This window comes from Dermacentor andersoni, chromosome 10 (assembly GCF_023375885.2).
Source record: "Dermacentor andersoni chromosome 10, qqDerAnde1_hic_scaffold, whole genome shotgun sequence".
NCBI lineage: Eukaryota > Metazoa > Arthropoda > Arachnida > Ixodida > Ixodidae > Dermacentor > Dermacentor andersoni.
Window position 1 is genome coordinate 57,715,042 of NC_092823.1, and position 26,690 is coordinate 57,741,731.

At 45.2% G+C, this 26,690-nt stretch overlaps 1 protein-coding gene across 1 annotated transcript; it reads right to left on the bottom strand.

Annotated features, from left to right (window-relative positions):
- Positions 1-19,227: 19,227 nt before the first annotated feature.
- Positions 19,228-25,677, bottom strand: LOC140213453 (uncharacterized). Its single transcript, XM_072284687.1, has 3 exons — positions 25,507-25,677; positions 23,418-24,787; positions 19,228-19,291 (listed from the first exon to the last, which is right to left on the bottom strand). Exons 1-3 carry the CDS (start codon positions 25,675-25,677, stop codon positions 19,228-19,230), a joined length of 1,605 nt encoding a protein of 534 aa, XP_072140788.1.
- Positions 25,678-26,690: the final 1,013 nt, after the last annotated feature.

Here is a 26,690-nt window from a genome sequence, read left to right on the forward strand (position 1 = left end):
GGACCGAGTGTTTAAAAACTGCTGTTGTGCGGATGCTCGACACACTTTCCTCAAGCAGTCATGTTAGACTGATGTACTTTCTCAAGCAGTCATGTTAGACTGATATAAATAGTGCAAATAAACCCTTATTCCTCGTTCTCGATGAGAAGCAGTCCTTCCCTTCATCAACGTCCTCAGCGTGGATAAGTTGGACGACGGCATGGGCGAGCTACCTTCGAATTCATGCCGCACTCCAATCTTGACAACGGATCACGAGCGATGGGATTGAGCCCCCAATCCTGACAATTGGTGTCCTAGCGGCCACTCCTGTTGCTGCTTCTCAAAGAAGCATATATACGTTCACTGATCTCCTAGATCTTGCATTTACATTCATGTTCTCAAACTGCAAATTGGTCTGCCAACACAAGCCTTTATTTATGTGCTTTTGCATTTACTGCTTTCATGTTGCTTTGTGTTTTTCTTGACTCAGTTTGGTCTTTTTCCTTCAATTTGAGAGCACTCCAAGACCTCGCTAACCCATTATCAATATCACTGCTCTTTACACTACCTATTTTAAATCCTGAACTGTGTTGTGATCGGCAAAGAGTATGGGATCAATTCCTTTTTTTTTACCACTAGGGTTTTATAATGGATATAAACACTACAAAAGTGAGAACCAAGGCCATGGGCATTTTAAAGAGATTTCCCTTGGTCGTCTTGCACAAAACACGAACATGTGTAACAGAAATGTTCGTTTTTTTCTTATTCACTGCCATACCAACAAGCAAATGGCGAAGCTTAGGTACATTACGAGTGCGCGGAGCACTTCACAACTTCGTCTAAACAGGATTTCAAGGCAATATCTCCTTAGGTGGCTTCACACGGGCTTGGCGTATTTGTCATCTGTCTATCTTGTAACAAGTTCCAGAAAAAAAAAATGGTCGTTTCGCTCCGACGGAGGGTCATAACTAACTTCAAGCGTTGCAACCAAATTCAACATCTGCAGGCTCCGAGTGACGCCAGTCACCGGCTAATTATTCCGAGGGCGAGTGGGGCTACAGTAATCCAGGTACGACCAAATTAGGAAGGCCCTGAAGTCTGGCGCTGAAGAATAATATGCAGAAAGCAAGGATAATGACCAAGAGCTGGGGAAAAGAAGAGTAGTTCAATATCCCCAGTCAGCCTCTAGAGTCTCTGAAGGAGTACGTTTACCTAGGCAAATAAGCACATGGAACGCTGATCATGCAAACGAAATTCATAGAAGAATAAAAATGGGTTGAATGGCATACGGCAGACATTGTTAGCTCTTGAATGGAAGCTTACCATTCTCATTGAAAAGGAAAGTGTACAATCAGTGCATTTTTCCACTGCTGATTTTTGGGGCAGAGATATGGATACTGACAAAGAAGCTTGAGAACAAGTTGAGAACCACGCAAAGAGCGATGGAACGAAGATTGCTAGGCATAACCTTAAGAGACAGAAAGAGAGTTGTGTTAGTCAGGAAGGAAACGGATATAAACAATATTTTAATTGACATCCAGAGAAAGAAATGGAGTTTGTCAGGTCATGTAAAGCGCTGGTTCGATAACCGTTGGACCATTAGGGTTACAGAATGGGTACCAAGAGAAAGGAAACGCAATCGAGGATGGCAGAAGACTATGTGGAGCGATGAAATTAGGAAATTGGTGGGCGGTCGCAGGAATCTGTGTGCAGAGGACAGTCGCAATTGGAAATCGCAGGGACAGACCTTCGTCTTGCAGCAGACATAAAACAGGCTGATGATGATGATTATAGTAATCAAGAAGCAGGTCTCAACGACACAGGGTGCGAGAATTAGTTACAGTTCATGGTACGCGAATACTGAGCGAAGAAATGGAATCAGTAATGAGCCCCAGAATCGTAAAGAAAATTACGCGAATTGCACTATAGCTCCGAAAATGGCGCACTGCGGTTGATATACGACAGTTGAAGAGCCGCCGTACGGCATGCTTTCGGAAAATGCAGCTAGTTAACTTGCAATTAGCAGAGCTCACGCGCGGCAATTCTTCCGGAAAGCGGTTTGTGCGGTGCTCACAAGAGTGAGAATTTGTCCTAATGGGGGTAAACTTGGTGGTGTGGTGTAATAATTGCCAATATATTGGAAATGATGCATTGCATCGTAGATTGCACTTTCACGGCGATCGGCCGGAGCGGCATTTTCGGTAAGAAAGAAAGGGTTTGTTAACCAATCAACTTGAAAGGAGATGAGATCTACGTAATTTTGCGGCGAATACTGTGTCTAAAATACACAAAGGTAATGATGCCCACGACAAATGATACGGAGAAGCTGACCAATGGAGAGCTATAATCAACAGTTACTTGTCAAATCATTTGAACGACGTGGTACGTCGGCTTTGTTATTTTAGCGTCGACATTTACTTGGATGTCATTTTATTGCGATAGCAGCTATATCAACACATCAAGCAAATTTCTGCCGCCATCGTTGCCATCACTGTGATGTTACGTATAAAGTCCAAACAAGACCACATCGTCGCCGCGTGCCGTATGCTGTATGTGCGAGTGAAAGCTTGCAATGGTCAGCTTATGATCGCGGCTGAATCTAGCGCGCGCGAGGGAGGAGAGGGGCAGGGGTTACACTCTGGCGGCTGCTGCTTACTGCCTGGCGGCGCAAGCGCTGTGTTTTGAAAGCGATCTGTGCTGTAGGCAAAGTGCGCGCCAGAGCAGACATCATTTTCAAAGCGATCTGCGATATGAACAAAGTGCGTACACCGTGTGCGAGTTCGCTATACTAACCAATGTAAGCTGTAAGCTGTTCGCTATACTAACCAATGCATCCCTGGTTGCAGGGATATTGGACTTTATTTCCCAGTGCTCTCAATATGTACGTTTCAACTGTACTAACATAACCTTGATTATATTTTCATAGGGGCTCCCCAAGCCTTAATGCTTGGCACTCTTTCATTCCTGCTTTATATTAATGATCTCCCATTCACACAACAGTTAAACATGGATTGTTGCTTACGATTTATTTTTATATCATACAAAAGAAGCTCCAACTGATCACAGTGTCCTGAACAATTCTTTCGCTCGCTTCTGCAACTGGTCATGAGCATGGAAATTGAATATCAACTTTTACAAAACTGCCTTCATATCCTTCACACGACGCTCATCCCTTCCTTTTCGCCTATGCGTTTGATACTATTAGCTTAAACAGAATGCTCGAATTCAAATATATAGCTCTCTTACTAACATACGATTTGTCATAGTCTTAACACATTGATATCGCCTGTAACAAGGCCCTTAAAAGGCTAGTATACTTGTATCGAACGTTTCACCTTGCTTTTCAAAAAACTAAACTTCTAACATATAAAACCTCCATTCGCTCCATCTTCCAATATGGCAGCGTTGTACGGAATCCATGCAAACACTGATATCAAAAAAAAAAGAAAAAGAAAACTAGAATAACGTCAAAAAAGGCAGCACGTTTTTTAGTAGGAGATATGACAGGGAGTTTTTGCCGTTTAACTTCCTTCCCATACTTGGTCACAATCCTTTTGCAGAGCGCCCCAAACTTGAATGCATAAAATTCCGCCACATGTTAACCAGTTCTCCTCGTCTCCCTAGATAACTATGTCACATTTACGAAACCCTCACGTACAAGAAGTGACCACGCTTTAAATATCTCAACCTTTATCGTCCAAACTGATTCCTTCAAATACAGCTTTTTTACATAAACAATTCAAGTCTGCATTTCATTACTGGACAGCATCCTTTCACTACCACTAAACTAATTCACGGAAGCTTGTTTATAAATGTTTGTATGTCTGTTGTCCATCCCACCCCTGCATTAGCCTCACTGAGGCTCCAGCGTGTATCAATAAATAAATAAATAAATAAATAAATAATGCGTAACAGACCGACCCGCGTCGGAGATGAAGAAGACGTTAAGCACTCCCGTTGCGTGCGCCAATACCAGAGTTAGTGAAATGTCGGGCCCCCCAGCGGCGGACGTGCAGGTCGCCATTAAGCTGACCCCATACACAGCTTCGCTGGTCACCCTTCACAAAGTGGGAAGGCGCAGAGTTCTTTCCTATTTTTGCTTTTTTTTTTGGGGGGGGGGGGGAGACCGTGTTAATTTGGACTTTGTTTCTTTCTTGTTTTGTGTCTTTTGTTTAATACCCCGCAGGGGCGACTGCGTCAGCAGGCGTTTGGTGTGTTGCGGCACCACGTACCCGAGCACACGAGGGTTAGACCCTCCCGCGTGTAGCCGTGCGCGGCTTAGCCGTGTCTGGGGAAAAGGGGATCCTGGTGGTTGAGCCGATGCTGGGTGTTTGGACTTTTAAGGCCCCCCGGCTGAGGCAACACACCCCTTTGGCCTCTGCTTCACATAGACGGCACCCCCGGACTGACCCACCCGGGGGAAATCGGTAGTCGCCTCTTCCTGTCCCTCTCTTCTCAAACCTTCGACTTTATCTCTCACTTTATATCTTTCCTGTCTTCTTTTTCTTCTGATAACTTCCAACATTCCTGGCGGCGAGGGTTAACCTTGTGTGGTATGACCTACCTTGGTTATAACATATGTGGTTATAGCGACGACGTACAGTTGGCATGGCAGGGCTTGTTTCACCACATACCCAGCCTTGTCCCCTTGTTGGGCTCGGTGGTGGGTGACTGACATCGTCGCTGAATACTAAACATATTTCATGGGAACTTCCAACCCTTTTTCAACCGATCGTCCCTCTAAAAGGGGGCGCACCGATGCTACATTTCAGTTTTCTCTCAAACCCACTCAGACTTTCCCGAAATTTCACGTTGTACACAGTGAAAAACCTGACAAGAAGGCAAGAACGATTTCATTATTCATTGTGGCGAAGTATCTCACAGAGACCATTGGAGGCGGCTATAAAATCACCAAGCTGGCCAGTGGCGACTTGTTACTCGAATTGAAAGACAAAGCACAACACGACAAGATAACGAACCTTGTACAACTTGGAGACATCCCCGTCAGTGTAACAGCACACCGAACCATGAATACGGCCAAAGGCGTAATTTCTGACATTGACTTGATGGATTTGACCGAAGAAGAACTCCTGGAAGGATGGAAGCATGAAAATGTAATAAATGTACAAAGAATAAAGATCAGACGGGACAATAAGGAGCTGCCAACTAAACACCTCATAGTTACCTTTGGCTCTAGCACGTTACCAGAGACAATAGAAACTGGATACATCAAAATCAGAGTACGACCGTATATCCCCAACCCGCGACGCTGTTTTAAATGCCAGAGGTTTGGCCACGCTTCCCAGAGCTGCCGAGGGCGGCTAACATGTGCAAAATGCGGCATCAATGATCCCTCCGCAGATGACTGTAAGGCTGAGCCCCATTGTAGCAATTGTAACGGTGGCCACCCTACATATTCTCGATCATGCGCGGTCTGGAAAAAAGAAAAAGAAATAATTACGATAAAGGTGAAAGAAAACATAACTTTCAGAGAAGCACGACAACGCATTGCACCAACATTTGCACAGAGCACATCTTTCGCCGAAGTGGTACGTCGGGGGGCAGTACCACAACGGCACTTGGCGGACGCCAGCGCGACGCATAGCGAGCGTGTGGCAACGCCACCCGCCCCCACGGTGGGAGCAGCGAAGGCTGCCCTACCTCTCCCGAATTTGACCCCAGCGGAGGCCCCTGCTAGTGCTGGCACCAGTCAGCACAGCTCAGAGGTCAACACAAGCCCATCAACCACCAGTACGGTGGGCTCCAAGGCCTTGTCTTCCGAGACAAGGCCTCCACGGAAAACACACCGCTCGCAAGAGCACGTGTCCAGTGCCTCTCAAGAGGCCATGGACACAACACCCAGTCAGAAGGCGCAGCTGACGCCTAAGCAGCAGCGCGATTTTCTCGACCGCTCCAGGAAAGACAAAATTCCAATTACAGGACCCCAAAAGGGCTCTGTAACCTAAACGATGTACATTCTCTTCGACACATAGCACAACATTTATTTTAATATGGATACACTAATTATTCAGTGGAATATCAGAGGCCTGCTTTGCAACCTCGATGATATCCAAGAAATCCTTAATGAACTAACTCCAAAAGTGCTGTGTGTCCAAGAGACTCACTTGAAATCTAAACATAAACACTTCCTTCGTCACTATGTTATTTTTCGGAAGGATCGCGATGATGCTCTCGCATCATCAGGCGGTGTAGCCATCATAGCAGACTTACAGCTACAAACGCCCCTTGAGGCAGTGGCCATTCGAGCTGTACTTTTAAGTAAACTGATAACCATCTTTTCCCTGTATATACCGCCGCATTTTCAGCTTCACAAACAAGAATTCCAAACATTAATAGATCAGCTGCCTGAGCCATATCTTGTGCTTGGAGATTTAAATGCGCCCAGCAACCTATGGGGCGACTCGCGCTGTGACGCGAGAGGTCGCTTGATTGAACAGTTCCTTTTTTCTTCAGGTGCATGTCTTTTGAATGAGAAGGAGCCCACGTATTATAATATAGCAAACAAAACATACTCCTCAATAGATCTTAGCATTGCATCTCCTACCCTTCTACCCTACTTTAAATGGAAAGTTATTAAAAACCCATACGGGAGTGATCATTTCCCTGTAGTTCTAAGCACACCAATGGCTAATGAATGCCTTCCACAATTACCTCGCTGGAGAACTGACTCAGCTGACTGGGAAAAATTCAAAAAGCTTGCTTCTTTATCCTGGGACGACATGTGTGCTCTAAGCATAGAAGCTGCGGTTAAATATTTTACGGTTTTTCTCCTTGACGCCTCCTCCAAATGTATCCCTGTAACAAGTGGATTGTCCACAAAACGCCGTCTTCCGTGGTGGAACGATGACTGTCGAATAGCGCGTAAGAAACAGAACAAGGCATGGGCTTTACTTAGGGATTCTCCGACGGCAGAAAATCTTGTCAATTTCAAACAGGTCAAATCCCAGGGTCGGAGAACGCGGCGACAAGCTAGAAGAGAAAGTTGGTGAAAGTATATATCGGGCATTAACTCATACACTGATGAAACAAAGGTTTGGAATAGAGTGAAGAGAATAAACGGTCGACAGCCTTACTCGCTGCCTCTGGTAAATAATCAAGGCGACAGCATGGAAGATCAGGCGAACTTTCTTGGCGCACATTTCGAACAGATTTCCAGCTCGTTGCACTACTCTGAAACATTCCAAAGATACAAAAGGCAAATAGAAAGACAACCATTAGAACGGAAAAGCACAAAATGCGAGGCATACAATAGACCTTTTTCCATGGCGGAACTTCAGGCAGCACTAAATAGCTGCAACAAATCTGCCCCAGGTTCTGACCGCATCCTATATGAAATGCTAAAACACCTGCCGTCTGAATCGCAAAAAAACCCTTCTTTGTCTCTACAATTCTATATGGTCTTCCGGCCACATTCCCTCTGCTTGGAAAGAGGCCATCATAATTCCTATTTTGAAACAGGGTAAGGACCCTTCTGTGGCAAGTAGTTATAGGCCTATAGCATTGACGAGCTGCTTATGCAAAGTTTTTGAAAAGATGGTAAACAGTCGCCTGGTCCACTATCTAGAAATAAACAAGAAATTAGACCCATATCAATGTGGTTTCAGAGAAGGCAGATCGACGACAGATCAGCTTGTGCGCATGGAAATGTACATCAGGGATGCATTTGTCCACAAACAGCTTGTATTATCAGTATTTCTTGACTTGGAGAAGGCGTATGATACTACGTGGCGCTTCGGGATCCTTCGTGATCTTTCTGCAATGGGTATTCGCGGCAACTTGCTGAGAATAACTGAAAGCTATCTCTCTGACAGGACATTTCGTGTTAGAGTTGGCAACGTGCAATCTCGACCATTCGTACAGGAGACAGGTGTACCGCAGGGTGGAGTACTGAGCTGTACGCTATTTATTGTTAAAATGAACTCCCTACACACCATATTACCTCGCACGCTCTTCTACTCAGTCTATGTGGACGATGTTCAGATAGGGTTCAGGTCGTGTAACCTTAGCATTTGCGAGAGACAGCTACAGCTTGGCTTGAATAGATTCTCAAAGTGGACGGATGAGAATGGTTTTAGATTCAACCCTCAAAAAAGCACATGTGTCCTGTTCTCAAACAAGAGAGGTGTACTTCCAGAACCAGATATTAACGTTAAGGGAGAAAGACTAACTGTCAGCCTTGAATACAAATTCTTAGGTGTTATCCTCGACAGAAAACTCAACTTCATTCCACACCTAAAATATCTTAAAGAAAAGTGCCTGAAGACCATGAACCTCCTCAAGCTGCTCTCTCGAACAACTTGGGGCAGTGACAGGAACTGTCTGCTTAGCCTGTATAAGAGTGTCGTACAATCACGCCTCGACTACGGAGCCGTGGTGTACCACTCCGCAACAGAGACTGCGCTAAAGATTCTTGACCCAGTCCACAACCTCGGTATACGACTGGCAACAGGCGCCTTTAGAACGAGCCCTGTTGAAAGTCTTTATGTTGAGTCCAACGAATGGTCCTTACATCTACGCAGAACATTCCTAAGTTTATCATACTACACTAAGGTAAAATCAGACACCGAACATCCATGCCATTCCATCGTTAGCGACCTCTCCGCTGCCAGACTTTACCGTAACTGCCCACTTATCAGAACTCCTTTGAGCCTGCGCTTGGAAGCAATCGCAGAAAAAACAGACATACACTTCTCAGAAAATATTCTAATGCCTCCCACTCGCCTTCCACCGCCTTGGCAATGGCAGACCATGGAGTGCGATATCTCTTTTGTTGCAATAACGAAACATGCACCTGAGGCACACATACTATCACACTTCCTCGAACTCCACGCGAAGCACTGCTGCGCCGAGTTTTACACAGATGCTTCCAAGTCATCTGCTGGTGTCGCATATGCAGCTCTTGGGCCAGTTTTTTCCACCTCCGGTACTCTAAATCCTAACACAAGTATTTTTGCGGCTGAAGCGTACGCAGTACTCTCAGCTGTAAAGCACATCAGACAAACAAATCTGAATACGGCCATCATTTTCACAGATTCGTTAGGCGTAATAAGGGCCTTAATGAGTTTTCGAAAACATAAGAACCCTGTTTTTAATGAACTGTACACACAACTATGCCTAGCATTAATGTACAACCAAAACATCGTCCTATGTTGGGTACCTGGCCATAGGGGCATAAAAGGCAATGTAGCTGCTGACGAAAGTGCAACGTCAGTCGTCTTTAATGAAACGGATGTGGATAGACCCATAGCAGCAACAGAACTTAAGCCCTTCTTACGCCATAAACTGAGGAAGTACTGGCAAGATCAATGGGATAATGCAATATTGAATAAGCTACACGTTATCAAACCAAAATTAGGGAACTGGATAACTGAAAGAATAGCAAGACATAAGGAAGTACTTCTGTGTAGATTAAGAGTAGGACATACGTACGCCACTCCTACCTTTTGACGGGAAGCGAACCTCCGACATGTACCAAATGTGGCAACAGGCTTACAGTTATTCATGTTCTTATCCAATGCACTGAAATAGAGGCAGAAAGGAAAAAGTACTTCCCCTCCGCTTATCTGCAACACATACCATTACACCCAGCATTCTTTCTCAGCAATGAACCCCTTTTTACTTTTCAATCAGTATTAAACTTTTTAACTGAAACTGACACCTTAAGTGTAATTTGGCCAGGCTCCTTGTAGCACGGCCTCCACCTGGAGGTTGTAGCTGCAATGAAACCATTTTCTAGAGCACGTGCCTCCCAGCCCTTGCTTTCAAGGCCTTGCTGAGGCACTAGTGCTACAGCCATCACATATTTTACTGATCATGCATATCTCGCGAAACATCTATTTTCATTGCAGACACCATCAGTCACTGTCATTTTTTTATACTTGTATTTTACGCACTTCAGAGCGAATAAATTTTAGGCCCTTTTACAGCCACATTGCACCAAATGTATATTTTCCATCTTTTAGCGAATATTTTAGGCCACTATGCAGCCGTGTATCATATGCTCCCCACAATCAACACTCACATAACATTGACTAGCACGGATCATCGACTTGGCGCTCTTTGGCCACATCTGGCCCTTGCGCCAATAAACTCTACTAATCAATCAATCAAATCTTTTGTTTATTAAGTCTCTTTTTGTTTTTTGCTCTTATATCTACCCGAAATGGTTGCTAAGTGGCCCCGGCGGCCACATTTCGATGCAGGCAAAATGCGAAATAACCCGTGCACTTAGATTCAGTATGTCGGTGAAGAAACACAGATGGTCGAATTTTCCGCAGTCCCCCCAAGAGAGCCCGCCTTATAATTAGATCGTAGTGTTCCAACGTTAAACCCCAAAGTTTATATTTTTCGCACTTCTTTCTGCAGCATCGGGACGAATAATTTTGGAGGGAGACATTGAAACGTGTACTTGCTTACCTTTTTTGGGTGACCGCTTTTCAACATTTACAAAACGTGATCGCTCAGCGCGGGACGCGCCCTCATGTATCGAAGTTTGTCGAATGTTATCGATGGTTCTATCTGCTGTATGTTATTACCGAAGCTTGTGTATTCCCATAGCATGTGTGAAGCGAATTGCCTAGAACTTTCTGTAAGACACGCGAGCACCACCGATTACTCTGAGACATTCAATGACTCATATTTAAAAGCCGACTTGCTTGATCGCAGATGAGATTCTCGACGATAGCCGACTACGTTCGCCACTATCGTTGTTCTTTGAGAGTAGCCTGTTTTCCGGGCACAGGCCCGGCCAATAAAAATGTTATTTTCGTCATTGACAAGCTTTCTGCTGTCTTCACTGTCACTACTACGTGACAGTATGAGCGTGAGTAAACATATAAGACGACTGAAAGAAGTAAGATGGTAAGTGAGTGCCGATTAGGGGAACATGGCGACGAAAGGGAGTGTTGTAAGCTTGTCGGAGATCGATGACATTTTTGTTGCAAGAAGTACGAGTGAGGTGGTGCAGTTATATAGAACAAATGGTGACAAGGGCGTTTCAGGCTGTTCTTCTCACTTGAAGGATTTAGGTTACTCCATACCGCAAAGTCTCGTGGTGACACGTGTTGAATAATGCATTGATCGCTTTGTAGCAATTGGGTTAGACTCAGATAGGCAGTTCAGTAAGTGGGTGGTTAAAAGTCATCGCATTCTATTGCAATTCAATCTACGTGGAATGCGATCCACATATCCATCTTCAAAAGAAGGGGTTTGCATTGAGTCTTGTACGGCTCCTATACTTAGTGATATTTCCTTGGCTCTTATGACAAAATCAAAAAAGATTTTTTGTCTGAGGTGGAGATCATCACAATCTTAAAATATGCAGATGATTACCTTGTCCTCTTTAAATCAACTAAATCTGGAAACAATATAGCTAAGATTTTTTCTCGATGTCTTCACAGTGTGATGATAACACACCAACTACGGGTCCACAATCCAAACCAGTTTGAAGATTTTTTTTGTTCAAGAATCATATTTCATGAAAATATTAAACTATGGGGTTTTACGTGCCAAAACTACTTTCTGATTATGAGGCACGCTGTAGTGGAGGATTTCGGAAATTTCGACCACCTGGGGTTGTTTAACGTGCACCTAATTCTAAGTACGCGGGTGTTTTCGCATATCGCCCCCATCGAAATGCGGCCGCCGTGGCCGGGATTCAATCCCGCGACCTCATGCTCAGCAGCCCAACACCATAGCCACTGAGCAACCAAGGCGGGTATTAAAATAATCTGAGGACAGTAAGACATTGCTTCCGCACTATTATTCACTTTCTAAGGTAGTGAAAAGAGCAGTCTCCAACTTGTGTCTTGAAAATGAACTGCGTAAATTATCGCCCCATAAAATGTCAAGAAGCATTGACTTAAAAAACAGCCTCTTTTGACTTAGGTTATCTTCGCGATGTACATGTTTCAGTAGCAGAGAGTGCGTCAAAATTTGAAGAAACATAATAGCACACGCATGCGCAGTTGTGACTATATGAAAAAGGTCGTTGAACCGTAATTGCAAAGCGTATCACAAGAACTAAGGTAACTTGGACGAAGCGTTAAAGTATGTGCAGTATTTCCCGCTCCGCACAAATTACTCAGCTTATACAGTAGCACAGTTCCATTTGCAAAAAACGCGTAGGTTCTAAACAGAATCATCGTCCCCCTCTGGTGTCATACGTAAAAAATGTTGTGTATCGCCTTGCACTATTGTGCAAGAAGGTTTCTTTTGGAAGTATGGAAGATTCCTGAACGACAGGTTTGTATAACATAATGAAAAATTAAACCAATACCGGAATGGCCATGTGCATGTGCATTGCGGTGACTGTGGGTGTAAAGAAAGAAAGACAGAAAGAGATGAGAGGAAAGGCGGGGAGGTTAAGCAAATGCACGTTCTATTCGCTTATCTGCCCTGGGGGAAAAGGTATAGGTAAAAAGACAAGTCTATGGGTGTCAACCCATATTTAAAAACTGGTCTGTTATGTATAGAAATGAGTTGTGGGATCGCATCCCACCCAGGGCCGTCTCAATTCAATGGAGGCGAAATGCGAAAACACCCGTATAATTATATTTAGATGAACTTTAAAGAACTTCAGGAAGTCAAAATTCCACGAGTTCTCAACTACGGTGTGCCCCATCATCATAAAGTGGTTTTGGCATTTAAAATCCCATCAAATATGGATGGAAATAAAGATAAAGTTACGCGAGAAGTTGTTAAAATGCTTTAATAGCGTGGGCCGCTGATAACTGTATCAGTTCCCTTTGAGATTCTCTCACTACAGATGAATTTGCGTCCTTGCAAGCGCCTGGTATTCATGTGCTATCATTGGGCTTTTCGATGTGTGGGCCTACAAATATGGTAGTTTTCCTAAAATAACACTTAGTTGAACGTTTGAGCTCCTATTGTTGTCCTGTTAGAAAAATATAAGCTCTTGTTAGCACCGAGGCTCCATTTACTTCAACCAAGTTATCCCAGACACCGGTATAGCAATATATTGTTTTGCTTATGCCACATAAATACATCTTTTATACAGGGTGGATTGCAAATATTCCGCAAGAACGCTTCTTAGGACGAATGTCGGTGTTAGTGTGACTAGCGTTGATGCAGTGCTGTCACACGCCGTAATGCCTGCACCGAAACGCATATGCAGCTGGCACCTCTCTCTTGCTTCCTACTGCACCAAATGCGCCACTATTAGGACAACGCGTGGCGAGGAATAAGTTCTTACGAGCTTTAAAGGAGTTCACAGGATCATTTTTGACATTGCGGAGTGGCAGCTACCCAAGGGCACATATACAGTTGCCCCTTTGGTATGAAAAAGGTTCATTTAGAACAAGTACAGACTGAGTGGCGCATACTCCGTAGTCGAAATCGGCGTCAAATATTGTTAATGAAGAAAGGTATATATCCAGTGCAACATTCCCAGTGACCCAAGTCGGCGTAAAAGAGGTTTGTTGACGAGCGACACGTAATTACAGTGCCACATACTGGGTAACCCAAGACTGTCCGGTGCTTAGTTTCAATAATGTGTCCTCAACATGTGAACAAGATGGGCTTGCCATTCGACCCCGGGCTACCCGTGGCCCAGGTTCGTAGGAAAATGATTAGACCCATAGACAGATCCACAGTCTGTTCCTGAAAAGCTCATAAGATATCTAAAGAATGATAAAGCGAATTGTAATGCATTTTAATGTTATTAGCCTTCTTAAGGCACATCGCGCACTTTTGCAGGACTTTCGGGAGGTAGGCATGGGCCTCCAACTAAGATGCTGCGGCGAAGAAGACAGTTTGGAACCGACCGTCAGACAAACTATTGTTTCCAGTGAACCTCGGGGACGGCCCTTTCTATTGTTGAGTATGGTTACAGAGTATGTGTTGGTCTTGAAAGAACATATGTGATATCAACTTAGATATTCTTAGATATTCAGACATTGTCGTCCAAATAAATATTACCCATGCTTCAAGCGCTGATATCATGGCGGTTCCAATACCTCGCTCAAGGCGTTCAGAGGGCAAGCACGATAGACGATCGAGGCTGCATACCCACCTTATTTTTTACGTACTCTAGTCGGCATACGCTCGACACTCAAACAGAATATGCTCCATGGTTTGAATTGGGCTACAGTTGTTGCAGTCTTGACTTGTCACTTGTCCGAAGCTTTACCGTAAGCCATTTTTATAGGCGGTGTTCTATGAACATTGCGTGCATTCGCTTACACGGACACCTTTATTAATTGACTGTGTCTTAGGGCCTTTAGCCTGCTTCAAGTAACAGAGGCGTGCGATGAACGTTTTATATACATACATAGAAAACAATGTTGAACTCGACAAAATCTATTTCTACTCTGTCACCTTGAAATATATTTAACGTGGCCAATTCTGTCACAGCATTGTAGGACGGTGCAATGAAGGACTCTACTATTGCACGTGATTGGCTATCAGTCAGCGTCCGGTAATTTCTTATTGCGCTAGAATTTTTGGAGCAATTCACGCTCCTTCGGGAACAACGCATGTATGTATGTTTGCATCTCTCCGCCTACGTGATTCACTGGTAGTCCATAGACAAATGAATAACGCATTGGGCTGAAGCTCTGAGGGAACACGGTTTGGAATCGACCGTCAGACCAACTTGGGTCATTGAGTAGGTGGCAATGTGTAGATATGTGCCAATCTTAAATGAACCTACTTCAAGCTGACAGAGTTAATGCATTTGCAGGACTGGGTAAGTGCCGCCGTTCGGATAAGCTCGGACGCTCACTTGGAGCCCTCGCAATGTGCTAATCGTTCTCTGCTGGTCTGTAATGAACCTCTGTGATGCCAACTTGGATCACAGGTTATGTTAGGGTAGCTTCGAGTCGGTATTAGTTGAACGTCTCTGAGGTGAACTTGCGTACCTAGGTATGCGCGACATGGATTTAGCGCCTATACAAAGACAAAATAAGATCCTTTATATATGTCTAATGCTGATCGGAATCAGACCGCATGACAAGGGTTTCTTAAACACAAGAACCCGATGATTTAGCAGATAATCTAAGATAGCAGAGAATCAGATAAGATAGATAATCTTGACCTCCCTCACTGCTATGACGCTCCGACCACAAGTCAACTGTGTTTGTGTTTCATGAATTACATCCAACCTGGCATCTCTTTCCTTTAAGTATCTTTACCTAAAGTCTGTACCTTATACCTTATATTGTCTACTTTATATTCCGGATGGCGATTACGTCCTGATTCCCGTTGTTAACGTTCTATTGGCCAGAATTGTTGCCGTTCGCTATGCCATTCACAGCGTTTCTAATAATGGCACGTTCCTTCCCCTCTTGAACTTCGGCTGGTGCACGCAACTTATCCCAAATGGCATGAATTTGGCCCTCGTCTATTTTATCCAGGGAGATACCATTTCTGCATTAGTTACCTGCGATCTTTCCTTGCTCGCTGTAGTCGCACCTTAAGGTATACAGCCGATGGTGACATTACGAAGACGACTGAGCCTGACATTCAGCCCAGGCTGCCAATATCAGGCGTATGTTGACGTCCTATCGTGACGTCTTTGACTTTGATAATACCCCTTTGGGCGAGACATCTGTCCACACTCATCATGTCCAAAATGGAGACGCCAGCCCCATCAGACGAGGTTTTTATTCTTTATCCCATTGTGAGCAGCAAGTAATTCAGCGCGAGGTCGAAAGAATGGTCGTGAGAGGCATCATTGAACCTTCCCGCAGTCCCTTGGCGTCCCCAGTCGTGCCAGTAAAGAAGAAGGAAGGTAGCTAGCGCTTATGCGTATGCTTCCGTCACTTGAATAGTGTCACGCGAAAGGATATCTACCCTCTTCTGAGAATCCATGACACTCTCAACTGTCTTCATGTGTCTACCTACTTCTCCTCCATCGAACTAGGGTCAGGAGACTGGAAGACTTCCGTAGATAACTTGGATAGCAAAAAAAACATGCTCGTTACACCGGACAGATTTCTTTTATACGCTGGTGTATTTTGGATTAGGTAAAGCCAAAGTACGTCACCACCACGCTTTGAAAGCATGATGGACTCTCTGCTTTGCGGCTACACAGGGTCCCAACAATTTTTAGCCTAGATGACTTCATCGTTTTTCTCCGACATTTGCGAGTCACCTTACACGTGTGTCGGATGTTCCTGATGCTTACCGGCGAGGAGGCCTACAGCTAAAATCATCAAAATGCCGTTTTGGCTTTCGTGAAATTGTTGTGCTGAGCCAGCTCGTCAGTGTCCGTGGCGTACATCCTGACTCCGTCAAAATTCCTGAGGTAAAAAATTTCATCTACCACGTTAAGCAAACACTTCAGGAGTATCGTCAGCCTATGTTCCTAATTTAGACGATTTGTGAAGAACTAGCCGACATTCACCGTCCCTTAACGGAACTCCCGAAGAAGGAGATATGACTTTCCTGAGGTACTGAACAGCCTGACGGCATTCGCACACTCACTCGATTACTTATGACTGCCCATTTTGAAGCGCCCGCGGCCACTCAAGTTTCCCCCTGCCGCCAGCGGACACGGCATGGGCGCTGTGCTTTACCAGAGGCAAGACGGGCAAGACCGCATCACCACCTAAGCCAGTCATCTCCTCTCCCCTTCAGAGTGCAATTTTCGAGCACTCAATGGGAATGTCTGGCTTTATTTTGGATAGTCCCAGATTTCGAGCATAGTTCTTTGGCCGCGCGTTTTTGATCATCACAGACCAGCATGCACTATGCTGGTTGTCCTTAAAGGCCCCGCTGGACGAGTGGGTCGCTGGCACTGAATCTTCAGGACTATACCTTTGATGTCAATTACAAGTCCGGCCGAGTGCACCTGGATGCCGACTGCCTCTCACCTCATGCGGTGGATCCTCACCACTCTGCTGCCCATGATGCGGACGGGTGCACCCTGGCCATCCCTGACTTTCGCGATGTCTAGAAGGCACAGATGAATGAAGGTTTGCGCTCCCCAATCTACCAACTATCCTCTCACCACTCAGCCAAATTTCTCTACCTGCTTAAGATCCGCGTCAGTATTTTCTACCATCGCAATACTTACTACGACGGCTGCGACTTTCTGCTTGCACTTCCACATATCTTCGTTCCACTGTGGTCGAATAGCTACCGTTGCCCCAACCGCCAGACATCTCCGAGTACCCCGTAGATACGCATTTACCGTTCTGTATGCCGTTATCTTGCCGCTTATGAGTCCTGTGAGCGCCACCAGCGCCCGTCCTTGTTCCCCGCCGGTCTTCTTCAACCTATCGAGATCCCAACTGTCCCGTTCTACCGCGTGGGCCTCGATCTGGTTGGACTTTTTCCGACTTTTTTACGGGGACGAGTGGATTGCCGTGGCGACTGAATACACCACACGGTGTGCCATCATCCCAGCAGAGCCAAAAGGCTGTGCCGCTGAAGTCATGGACTTTCTGTTTCACGATGAGATGGATGGATGGATGTTATGAACGTTCCCTTTGGAACGGGGCGGTGGGTTGCGCCACCAAGCTCTTGCTATTAATACTGTCTAATGTCCTACTTAGGGTAAACAATAAAAAAGAGGGAAACAAGTTTGAACTACCCCACCCCAATTTTCTGATCCCCTATTTCAAATTGTGCTTTTGTAGGTCTCCGTTTTTTGTCGTTCCACCGATCCTCTAATCGCCTCTTACTAATATGAACCATTGTAATTTGCAATAATTGTTAGAGGTATTGAAGTATACATTGAGAATGTTGGTTGTGCGATTATGGAGCCGAATACGAAGATATTGGTAATGTAGACGTGGTTGGTCACATAGGAAAGAGAAAAATGTTTGAAGTCCTGGAGCACTCCCCCATTAAGCTAAGACAAGAAAGTAAAGCCAGTTCCACGCAGTGTGAAAGCTGTCAAAATAGCGAAGCTGGTCATCATTTTCTCAAGTTTGAACTCGTGCATAGCGGGATATTCTTGAAAGTCCTTTGTCTTGTTGTCGCCGCTTTGCAAGATTTGAGTGTCGGTTCAGTATTGTGCAAACTCTTGAGTTGTTTTAGGTTGTGATCAAAACACAGTCTATCAGGCACAATGCAGCTGTGGCCACACTCACGTTCGAGTAATCTCTCTGCATCGACCTCTCTGCTCTGCCTCCTACTCTCGAAGTTGTGTGTTAGCTTGCCTCTGCTGGCGCTTGCCTTCTCTTGAAATGAGGAGTTGGCTGGGCTCCACCCGCTCTTCGCTTGCGCTCCTCGTTCTCAATCCTCAGTGGTCCCGGCTTCCCTCCACTGACGGTTTGCTTGTGCTTCTTGCTCTCCAAGCTTGGGATCTGCGCGCATCTGCGGGATCCGCTCGGGATCTGCGCGAGTATATATAAAGAAAAGCTACCATCTGCTGTCCACAAAACGATGTACGCGAGAGATGAAAGAAAGACGCTGCATATGCATTCACTACAAAAGGAAACAAAACATCACCGCTCTCCTTCTCTCATGGTTGGTGGCGTTTGATTGTTTGGTTATGACATCTAAAGTGTCAGTCCCTCTTGTGCTTCCTTCGTGGTAGATAACGCATTCACACGGTATACGACACTATGCTGCCTTCCAGACTTGATGCAGTCCGTAGTATGTAGTCGCAACGGAACATTTTTCTTCTGACTACAGAATTCTTGTATTAACGTCAGAATCGCTGTCACGGTTGAAAGCTGTTGTTGTGACTGCAGAACTCTTGTTGTCGCGACACAACGGTTCTGTTGTCACTTCAGAACTCTCGGGTTTCATGACAGAATACTTCTGTTGCGACGTCAGAATTTATGTCGTAAAGTGAGAAATGTCTATCGCAACTACAGAAACGTCAACAACTTCCGTCGTACGACAGAAATTTCTGTAGTTGCGACAAATCATTCTGTGGACTTTTTCAACTGCGAATACGGCATTTGCCATTTAAAAGCAATGGTGACCCTTCATATGATTTGTTCATATTCTTGGGACTGCACCATCTTGGCAAATTCCGATTTCTGACAGTGATAGAAAAGGTAGAATGACAACTAACTTATTTTAAATTGAAACTTTATACTATATGTGCAGTGTGTAAAATGCGCAACGTAATCAAGATATGGGGACTTCAATTATGAAACATGTTTTTCTCCCTACATATCAAGTCCTTGTTCGCATAGTGCTTAACTTTTCGTTCCGTCTACTTGTCCTATGTAAAACAAACTGCGTCTGCTAACTGGTGAGCAGAGCATTGCGCTACTAATATAAGATACCTGAATTGCCATCCAGTCAACGGAACTGGAAGTATTTTATAGAGCCACAGCCAGTGTGACCCTTTTCCAGTAGAACCACTCTGCAAATGAGAAAAAAAAATTAATGAAAGGCAGAGATAGCAGAATAAGAAACGAGTTCTTAGTTTTGAAATGTATAGCCAACTTCTTTCAACTTGCTATTTATATACTGCTTGAGGAAATAAATATCAACTGACTCTGACGACATAAAATATGAAAACTCTGCCGTCCGTATCAAATGTTTTAGCGCGGCATTATTTTGATATCTCGTGTTGCAGGATTGAGCTTCATGCTTTCTTCAGGTGGAGCACATGTCTGGAATCTCAAATATGAAAGTTGTCTTTGACGTAGTGTTTTTTCTTTTACTTTTCGCTTTTTTAATGATTGTATTTTAGCCAAATGCATGTACCTTCGCTTGTGTGTATGTACGCAGGCTATGGATACCGCCACTGCATGCACGCTGGGAAGGTTAGTCAAGCTCACTAGAGCTTTTTCCCCATGCCCTCCGCTCTCTGAAGTAATAAATGAAATATTAATGGATTGATTGATTGATTGAGTGCTTGCTTGCTTGATTGATTGATTGATTGATTGATTGATTGATTGATTGATTGATTGATTGATTGATTGATTGATTGATTGATTGATTGACCAGCTGCTTCCCCTTGTTATCTCTTTTCAGAGCTGCTATGAAGCTACGTGCCCACAGCCTTGCAGGTGCCCTGGACCGATTCAACGCTTCTTTGGACACTACACTTTTTATTGACGGCGAAATAAATGAAAGTTTAAAGAGTCAAAATAAACGTTGTTGAAAAAATTGTTGTGGTATTCTACTTGTTGAGAGTGTCAGCGAAATGATTTAACCAACCAAATTTGCCACAGAAAACGTTGAAGAGGTCAGTTGTACCCGGTGGTTGAGGACGATAACGTTAACGATGGATGATACGATGGAACGCAATTCAACCGACATGGAATGCGATCGACACATCTATATTCAAAAGAGGGTTTTTGCATTTGGTCGTGTCTGGCTTCCATACTTGGTGATATATTTTTGATCCAGTAGGACAAAGTCAGAGCAGTTAGTATATTTGAGGGGAGGATCACCAAAATCTTTAGATAATCAGATGATTACCTAGTGCTGTTTGATTCCGCTCAGTCTGCAAACGACATAGTTAACATTTCTACTCGATGTCCTGACAGTATGCAGCTAACACACGGACAACCGGTGAATAATGCCATCAAGTTTTCAAGAACTGTTTGTCCAATAATTATATTTGATAGAAATGTCCTCATGACAAGAACACATTGTTTCCGCACAATTCCTCTCATTCTAAGGTAGTGAAACAAGCAGTCGCTAACCTCTGTCTTGTCAGTGCACTCCGGAAATTATACCCCGTAATATGTCCAGACGCATTGATGTACAAAAAGTGCTTGTTTCAAAAGAGCATGTACTTGTTTCAATAACAGATAATGCGTGAAAATTTAAAGAAACAGATTGTGCACGCACATGCGCAGTTCTGACAATATGAAAAAGGTCGTTGAGCTCTATTTGCAAAGCGTATCACACGCACTAAACAAACTTGGACGAAAGGTTAAAGTACATGCCATATTTCCAGCTCCGCAGAAATTGCTCACTTTATGCAGTAGCACAGTTCCGTTTGCAAAAACACGTATGCTCTAAAAGGAATAATCGTCCCCATTTTGTGTCATATGTAAAGAATGTTGTGTATCCCCTTTCATTCTTGTGCGAGAAGCTTTACATGGGAACCATGGAAGGTGCCTGAATGACAGGTTAAGAGAACATAAACAAAACTCGCACCGATACCTAGATGAACATGTGTCTGTTCTTTGCAGTGACTTTGGGTGTAGACAGAGAGAGCGCGGGACAGAAAGAAAGAAAGAGAGGATTGGAAAGGCAGGGAGGTTAACCAAATGCACGTCCGGTTTGGTACCCAGCACTGTGGGAAAAGGTATAGATAAAACGAGAGACTCTGGCTATAAACCCTTATTTATGAAGTGCTCTGTTATGTATAGAAATGATTTAAGGGATCGAATCTCAGACCGCGGCAGCCGCACTTCGATGGCGGCGAAATGCAAAAACACCCGTGTACTTATATTTAGATGCGTATTAAAGAGCCCCAGGTGGTCGAAATTTCCGGAGTCAGGCTCTACAGCATGCCTCCTAATCAGAAAGTGATTTTTGCACGTAAAATCCAATCAAACTATTTATAAAAATGAAGATAAAGTTACGCGGGAAATTGTTGAAATGCTTTGATAGCGAGGACAGCTGATAGCTGCATCAGTTCCTTGCGAGTTCCTCTGACTACAAATGAAATTGCGCCCCTGCAAGCGGCAGGTTTTCATGTGCGCTGATTGTGCCTTGTCGTGGCGAGGGCCTACAGATACGGTAGTTTTCTGAAAATTAACACATCATTGAACGTTCGCGCTCCAACTGTTGTCTCGATCTCCCTGTTTCTGCCTGCGCTATGACCTCATTTGCTGTGACTATGAAGGCGAGTGAAGAAGAAGACTGAAGGAAGAAAGAAAGGAAGTGCCGATGAGTGGACGTGGCAACAACCGGGAATGGGAGCCGATCAGTTTGAGTGGATGTTACTATGAACATGAGTTGATACGATGACTGAACGAAATAACGCTCAGTGACTATGCGTGTTGCAAAGTACTTGCACATCAGTCACCTTTTGTTGGAATTATGTAATAACGAACTGCGCTTTATCAACATCGGTTTGAAAGAAGAGGCCTGATGTTTTCCTACCTATTCTTGAAATCCGCATTGTGTGAGCCCGTTCCCGTAGATGGTATCATGTTGTTCATGTTCTGATGTCTTTTTCCTTGACTTGGCGTGACTTCATTCCTTATAAAGCATGATTTGCCTGTGAATAAACTTCTGCGTTGCGATTGCAGTGCCTGTCGCCTTGTTCCTTTTATTCTCATACGTGTATCTTTTGCCCTGTGTTACCCAGTGCGAAATAGAGTATCGACATTTACAACTGAAGTCGAGGTTTTGACGGAAGCCCGTCTGGTCGGGAGGCATCATGAAGAAGGGTAAAAAGAAGGACACCGACCACTGAATGAATACAAGAAAAGACGTTTCGGCTCCCCTGACGGGAGCCTTGTTCACAATGAAATCAATGGCGTGCGATACAATGTTTATATGGTTTTAAAATATGATGTAAGCAGCGCGTGTAGATGGGGGGGAGGGTTCCGTCATTCCGGTTGAGGGTGTTATCTGTCATTTGGATTAGGAGAGATTCCAAGTGGTGTCTTGACGTCAAATTTCTTTCTTTTTCTAATATTTTCGCGTTATCCCAATCAATCCTGTGGTCCAAGTCATCTGCATGCTCTGCCAAGGCGTTTGAGGCGACTTTTTTCTTTTTTACATCGTTGATATGCTGCTTCAACCGCTGCTCGAAATTTCCTGTCTCGCCGATATATACGCAGTCGCAGTCTTCACATGGAATCCCGTAGACGATGCCAGGAAACTTAGTCTTTGGAAGCTTGTCTTTCACGTTTACCAGCCGGTGGCGTAATTTTTGGGACGGTACGTGAGCTACCTGGACGTCATAGCCGCGTAGAACGCGGGCTAAGCCCTCGCTCACACCGGGCACATACGGTATGGGGGCGCGTTTTCTTGGGAGCACACAGTCAGGCCTTGGGGGCTGAGACAGATGGCGTTCCACCGAGTTCACAAACGACTTCGGGTAGCCACATGCCGAGAGATTACGGTGGACCTCTTGTAGGTCGGCAGCACGGCTTTGTGGCGTTGTGCAGATACGCTTGGTTCTGCCGACAAGAGAGGCTACTACCGATCTCTTCTGGTTTATCGGGTGCACTGAATTAAAATGCAGATACCTGCCTGTGTGTGTGCTCTTTCTGTACACGGTGAATGCCAGATTGCGCCTGTCACGCTTTACGAGGATGTCCAGAAAAGGAAGCTCGCCATCTTTTTCTTCCTCGACTGTGAATTGTAAGGACGCTTCAATACTGTTCAAATGTGACAAAAATGAAGGAATTTGTTCTCGCTGAATTATGCAGAACACATCGTCTACGTAACGTAGGAAGACTCTGGGCGGCGAGTAGAAAGAGGCGAGTGCTCGACGCTCAAGCCATTCCATAGTTAAATTTGCAGTGGTTACCGAAATGGATGCGCCCATCGGTGTCCCGTGCACTTGCCTGTAGAAGGTGCCTTCAAAAGTGAAGTAGGTGTTCTCCAGGCAGAACAGGAGGAGCCTCTTCAAGTCAGGAACGTCGATGGGCGTCCTTTCTGGTAGGGTAGGGTCATCGTCCAGAATGGCGGTGCAAGTTTCCGCGGCGAGTCGAATAGGAACGCTTGTAAAAAGCGACACGACGTCGAACGAGACAAGCGCTTCTTGATCGTCGAGAGTAAAATGACGAATCTTGTTTATGAAGTCTTCAGAATGGTGAACGTGCGTGCTGCCTCTACCAACGAGAGGGGAAAGAACCTTATGAAGGTATTTCGACAGTTTATGAAGCGGAGAGCGAGTAAAATCAACAATAGGTCGCATCGGCACGTTAGGTTTATGTATTTTTGGCAAACCGTAGAGCGCCGGCGCCGAACCGTTAGTGCACAGAAGGGAGAAGTACAACCCTTTGTGCCTTGGATCTACAAACCGGAACACATCCGTAAGAAGCTTCTGTAGCTCCCTCTGTACCTTCAGCGTGGGATCCTTCTTCAGACGACTGTACGTTGCCTCGTCCGCAAGAAGTGACAGCATCTTGTCACGGTAGTCAGTCCTGTTGAGTAGCACCGTGGCGTTGCCCTTGTCAGCCGGGAGGATGATGAGATTTTGGTTTGAGCGAAGGTCTTTGATCGCCTTGTTTTCTTCCGCTGAAAGCGGGGAGACGGAGGGGTGTGCGCGAAGCCGCGAGAGAATGCCTATGGTGCGGGTTCGTGCCTCCTCCCTCTTTGAAGGTTCAATTTGGCTGATAGCATTTTCTACCGCACAGACCAACCTTTTTGCATCCTTCTGCGGTCCAAGGTTGAAGTTCAAGCCCAGGCTCAGGACTGCGAGTTCTGCCGAATTGGGCTTGTGCGACGAGAGATTGTGCACGGCGGACGGGGCAACGTTTCTGTGCAAGACATCAGCGGGTGGCGACAGTCTAGCAAGTTTTCTTTCGTGAGTCTCCTGCGTACGACGGGTTTGTAGCCTGGCCTTGAAATTTGCGTGTAGTTGAATGCTTGCGAACTCGTCTGGGACCCGGTGCTCAAGGCGACGGCGCGCAAAGAAAGCTTCATTTTGTAGGTTTCTCACGGACTGTCTGCATTCCAAGATCCTGGCTTGTAAAAGAAGTTTTTCCGCCTTGGCAACCACGCTGAAACCAAAACTTGAACGTACAGGCCTGTTGAGACGTAGCGAGCGTGGAATAAGTCCTCGGGACTTGCAGGTCAGGTTGAAGTTAAGATGATTTTTGAATGCAGAAGCTCTGCTTGTCAGTGAAATGTACTGGCGAATCTCGGTGATGACTGGCTGGCCGTACGCCCGGCGAAGGTTAATGAAGTCGAGGTTTTGACGGAAGCCCGTCTGGTCGGGAGGCATCATGAAGAAGGGTAAAAAGAAGGACACCGACCACTGAATGAATACAAGAAAAGACGTTTCGGCTCCCCTGACGGGAGCCTTGTTCACAATGAAATCAATGGCGTGCGATATATGGCGTGCCATATATGTTCGCATTGCTTCCGCCGTTTAGGTTCCTGCTACTGCGGCCATCATCTGTGGTGGGAGTGTCAAGGTCTTTTCGGATACATTGTATAAAATTCAAGATACAAAAAAAATATCTGCACACCTAAGGCTATCCTCAACCAACAAACAAATGTAGATAATCTTGATAACCCCAAAATGAGCAAACGTAACTCGCATACAGGCGTCATCATTCAGGTGAATAATGTACGCCTCTCATAGCTAGCCTGCGACAGCGTTATTACTCTATCCAGCCAGCCTGATGGAACAAATCAAGGGTTTACACTAACAAACATCCAAGTGAGAAGGCATGTCAACGAGCGTACCTCTTTTATGCATATATCATTTTCTCGTGCCATTTCTGTTGGTCACTACTTCCGATGTCGGTTGCGCGGCTGCTCTGGGTACCGTAAAGTTAAGATAGTATTCTTCTGCCAGTTTTTTAATAACCTGACGCTAACAAGATAAGGCAAAATAAATGGGCAAATGTGTTTAGGCGATATATGCAGAGTGATCCCGAGACGGGTGAAGAAAAACCACACGAATGCTTCTTCGATCCTTGCCTTCATCTCCTTGCTTGCGCTTTCTGCATCGTTCGGTAACGACTTGCAACCCGTTACCACCGCTGGTGGAAGCACCGTCTCGGCACTTAGGGAAGGGATGTTGTCGGAGAAGCAGGCCTTCAAACAGGCGACGTGCACGGTATCCCTAGGTGGTACGTACAGTAACGACATACCGTCCATTAGGGCGACCTCGTATTTGACTTCACTGAGCTGGTGGACAACTATACAGGGGCCAGAATAGCCAGACAGGAGTTTCGAAGACAGACCCACGTGCCGGGACAAAATCCAAAGAAGTACCAAAGAGCCTGGAGAGGAGTAAATTGATGTGTGGTGGTTGTCATAGTAGGCCTTTTGGGATATCTCCGAGAAAGAGAGACGACGCCATGCAGTCTGGCAATCTGTGTAGCCCGAGCAGCCCGAGTAGCAGCATCGCAGACGTACTCAATAGGAACGTACGTACCTGACGGCAAGAGACAGTCAAAGGGTAGCTTTAGATGGCGGCAAGAACTGCATTTTAATGAGTATAGCTGTAGGCTTGCCCGGCGGATGACATCAAGAACTGCGGACAGGCCTGTAATGTGACTCTGAAACGTAGGAGAAAGCACCATGACGACATCAAGATAACAAAGGCATGTGAACAATTTGTAGCCACCAATCAAAGAGTCTATCAGCCATTCAAATGTTGCTTGGGCATTACACAAGACAAATTACTTATCCTTAAATTGAATAAAGTTCATTCGGAGTAATAAATGCGGTCTTTTCGCAGTCCAGGTCATCTGCAAAAATATACCAGTATCCTCACCGTAGTTCGGTGGAGGAGAAGTAGGTAGACCGAATGAGACGGAGGAGAGCATCATCGATTCCTGGTAAAGGGCAGACGTCCTTTCGCGCGACGTTGTTTAAGTGGCGGTAGTCTACGCAGAAGCACCAGCTTCCTTCCTTATTCTTTACAAGTGAGGCCCAGGGACTGCAGGTATCTTCTATGACGTCTTTCGCGAGCATTGTTTCAACCTCGACATGAGTTACTTGCCGTTAAGCAGGGGACACACGATAAGGACGTCGTCTGATAGGGCTGGTGTCTGCATTATGGATACGGTGGGTGACCGCACATGTCTGCCCCAAAGGGTGTTCGCCAAAGTCAAAGATGCTGCCTCAAGACATCGACATACGCCTGATATCGGCAG

What these genes read in the sequence shown, in the direction of transcription:
- LOC140213453 (XM_072284687.1), bottom strand. Translation starts at nt 25,677, where the DNA reads ATGTCGTTACTGTACGTACCACCTAGGGATACCGTGCACGTCGCCTGT. An exon ending in GCGCAAGCAAGGAGATGAAG is followed by an intron (nt 24,788 to 25,506) that starts GCAAGGATCGAA and finishes CCTCCCGACCAG; the next exon opens with ACGGGCTTCCGTCAAAACCT. An exon ending in TTTGAAGGCACCTTCTACAG is followed by an intron (nt 19,292 to 23,417) that starts GCAAGTGCACGG and finishes TCTCATTTGCAG; the next exon opens with AGTGGTTCTACTGGAAAAGG.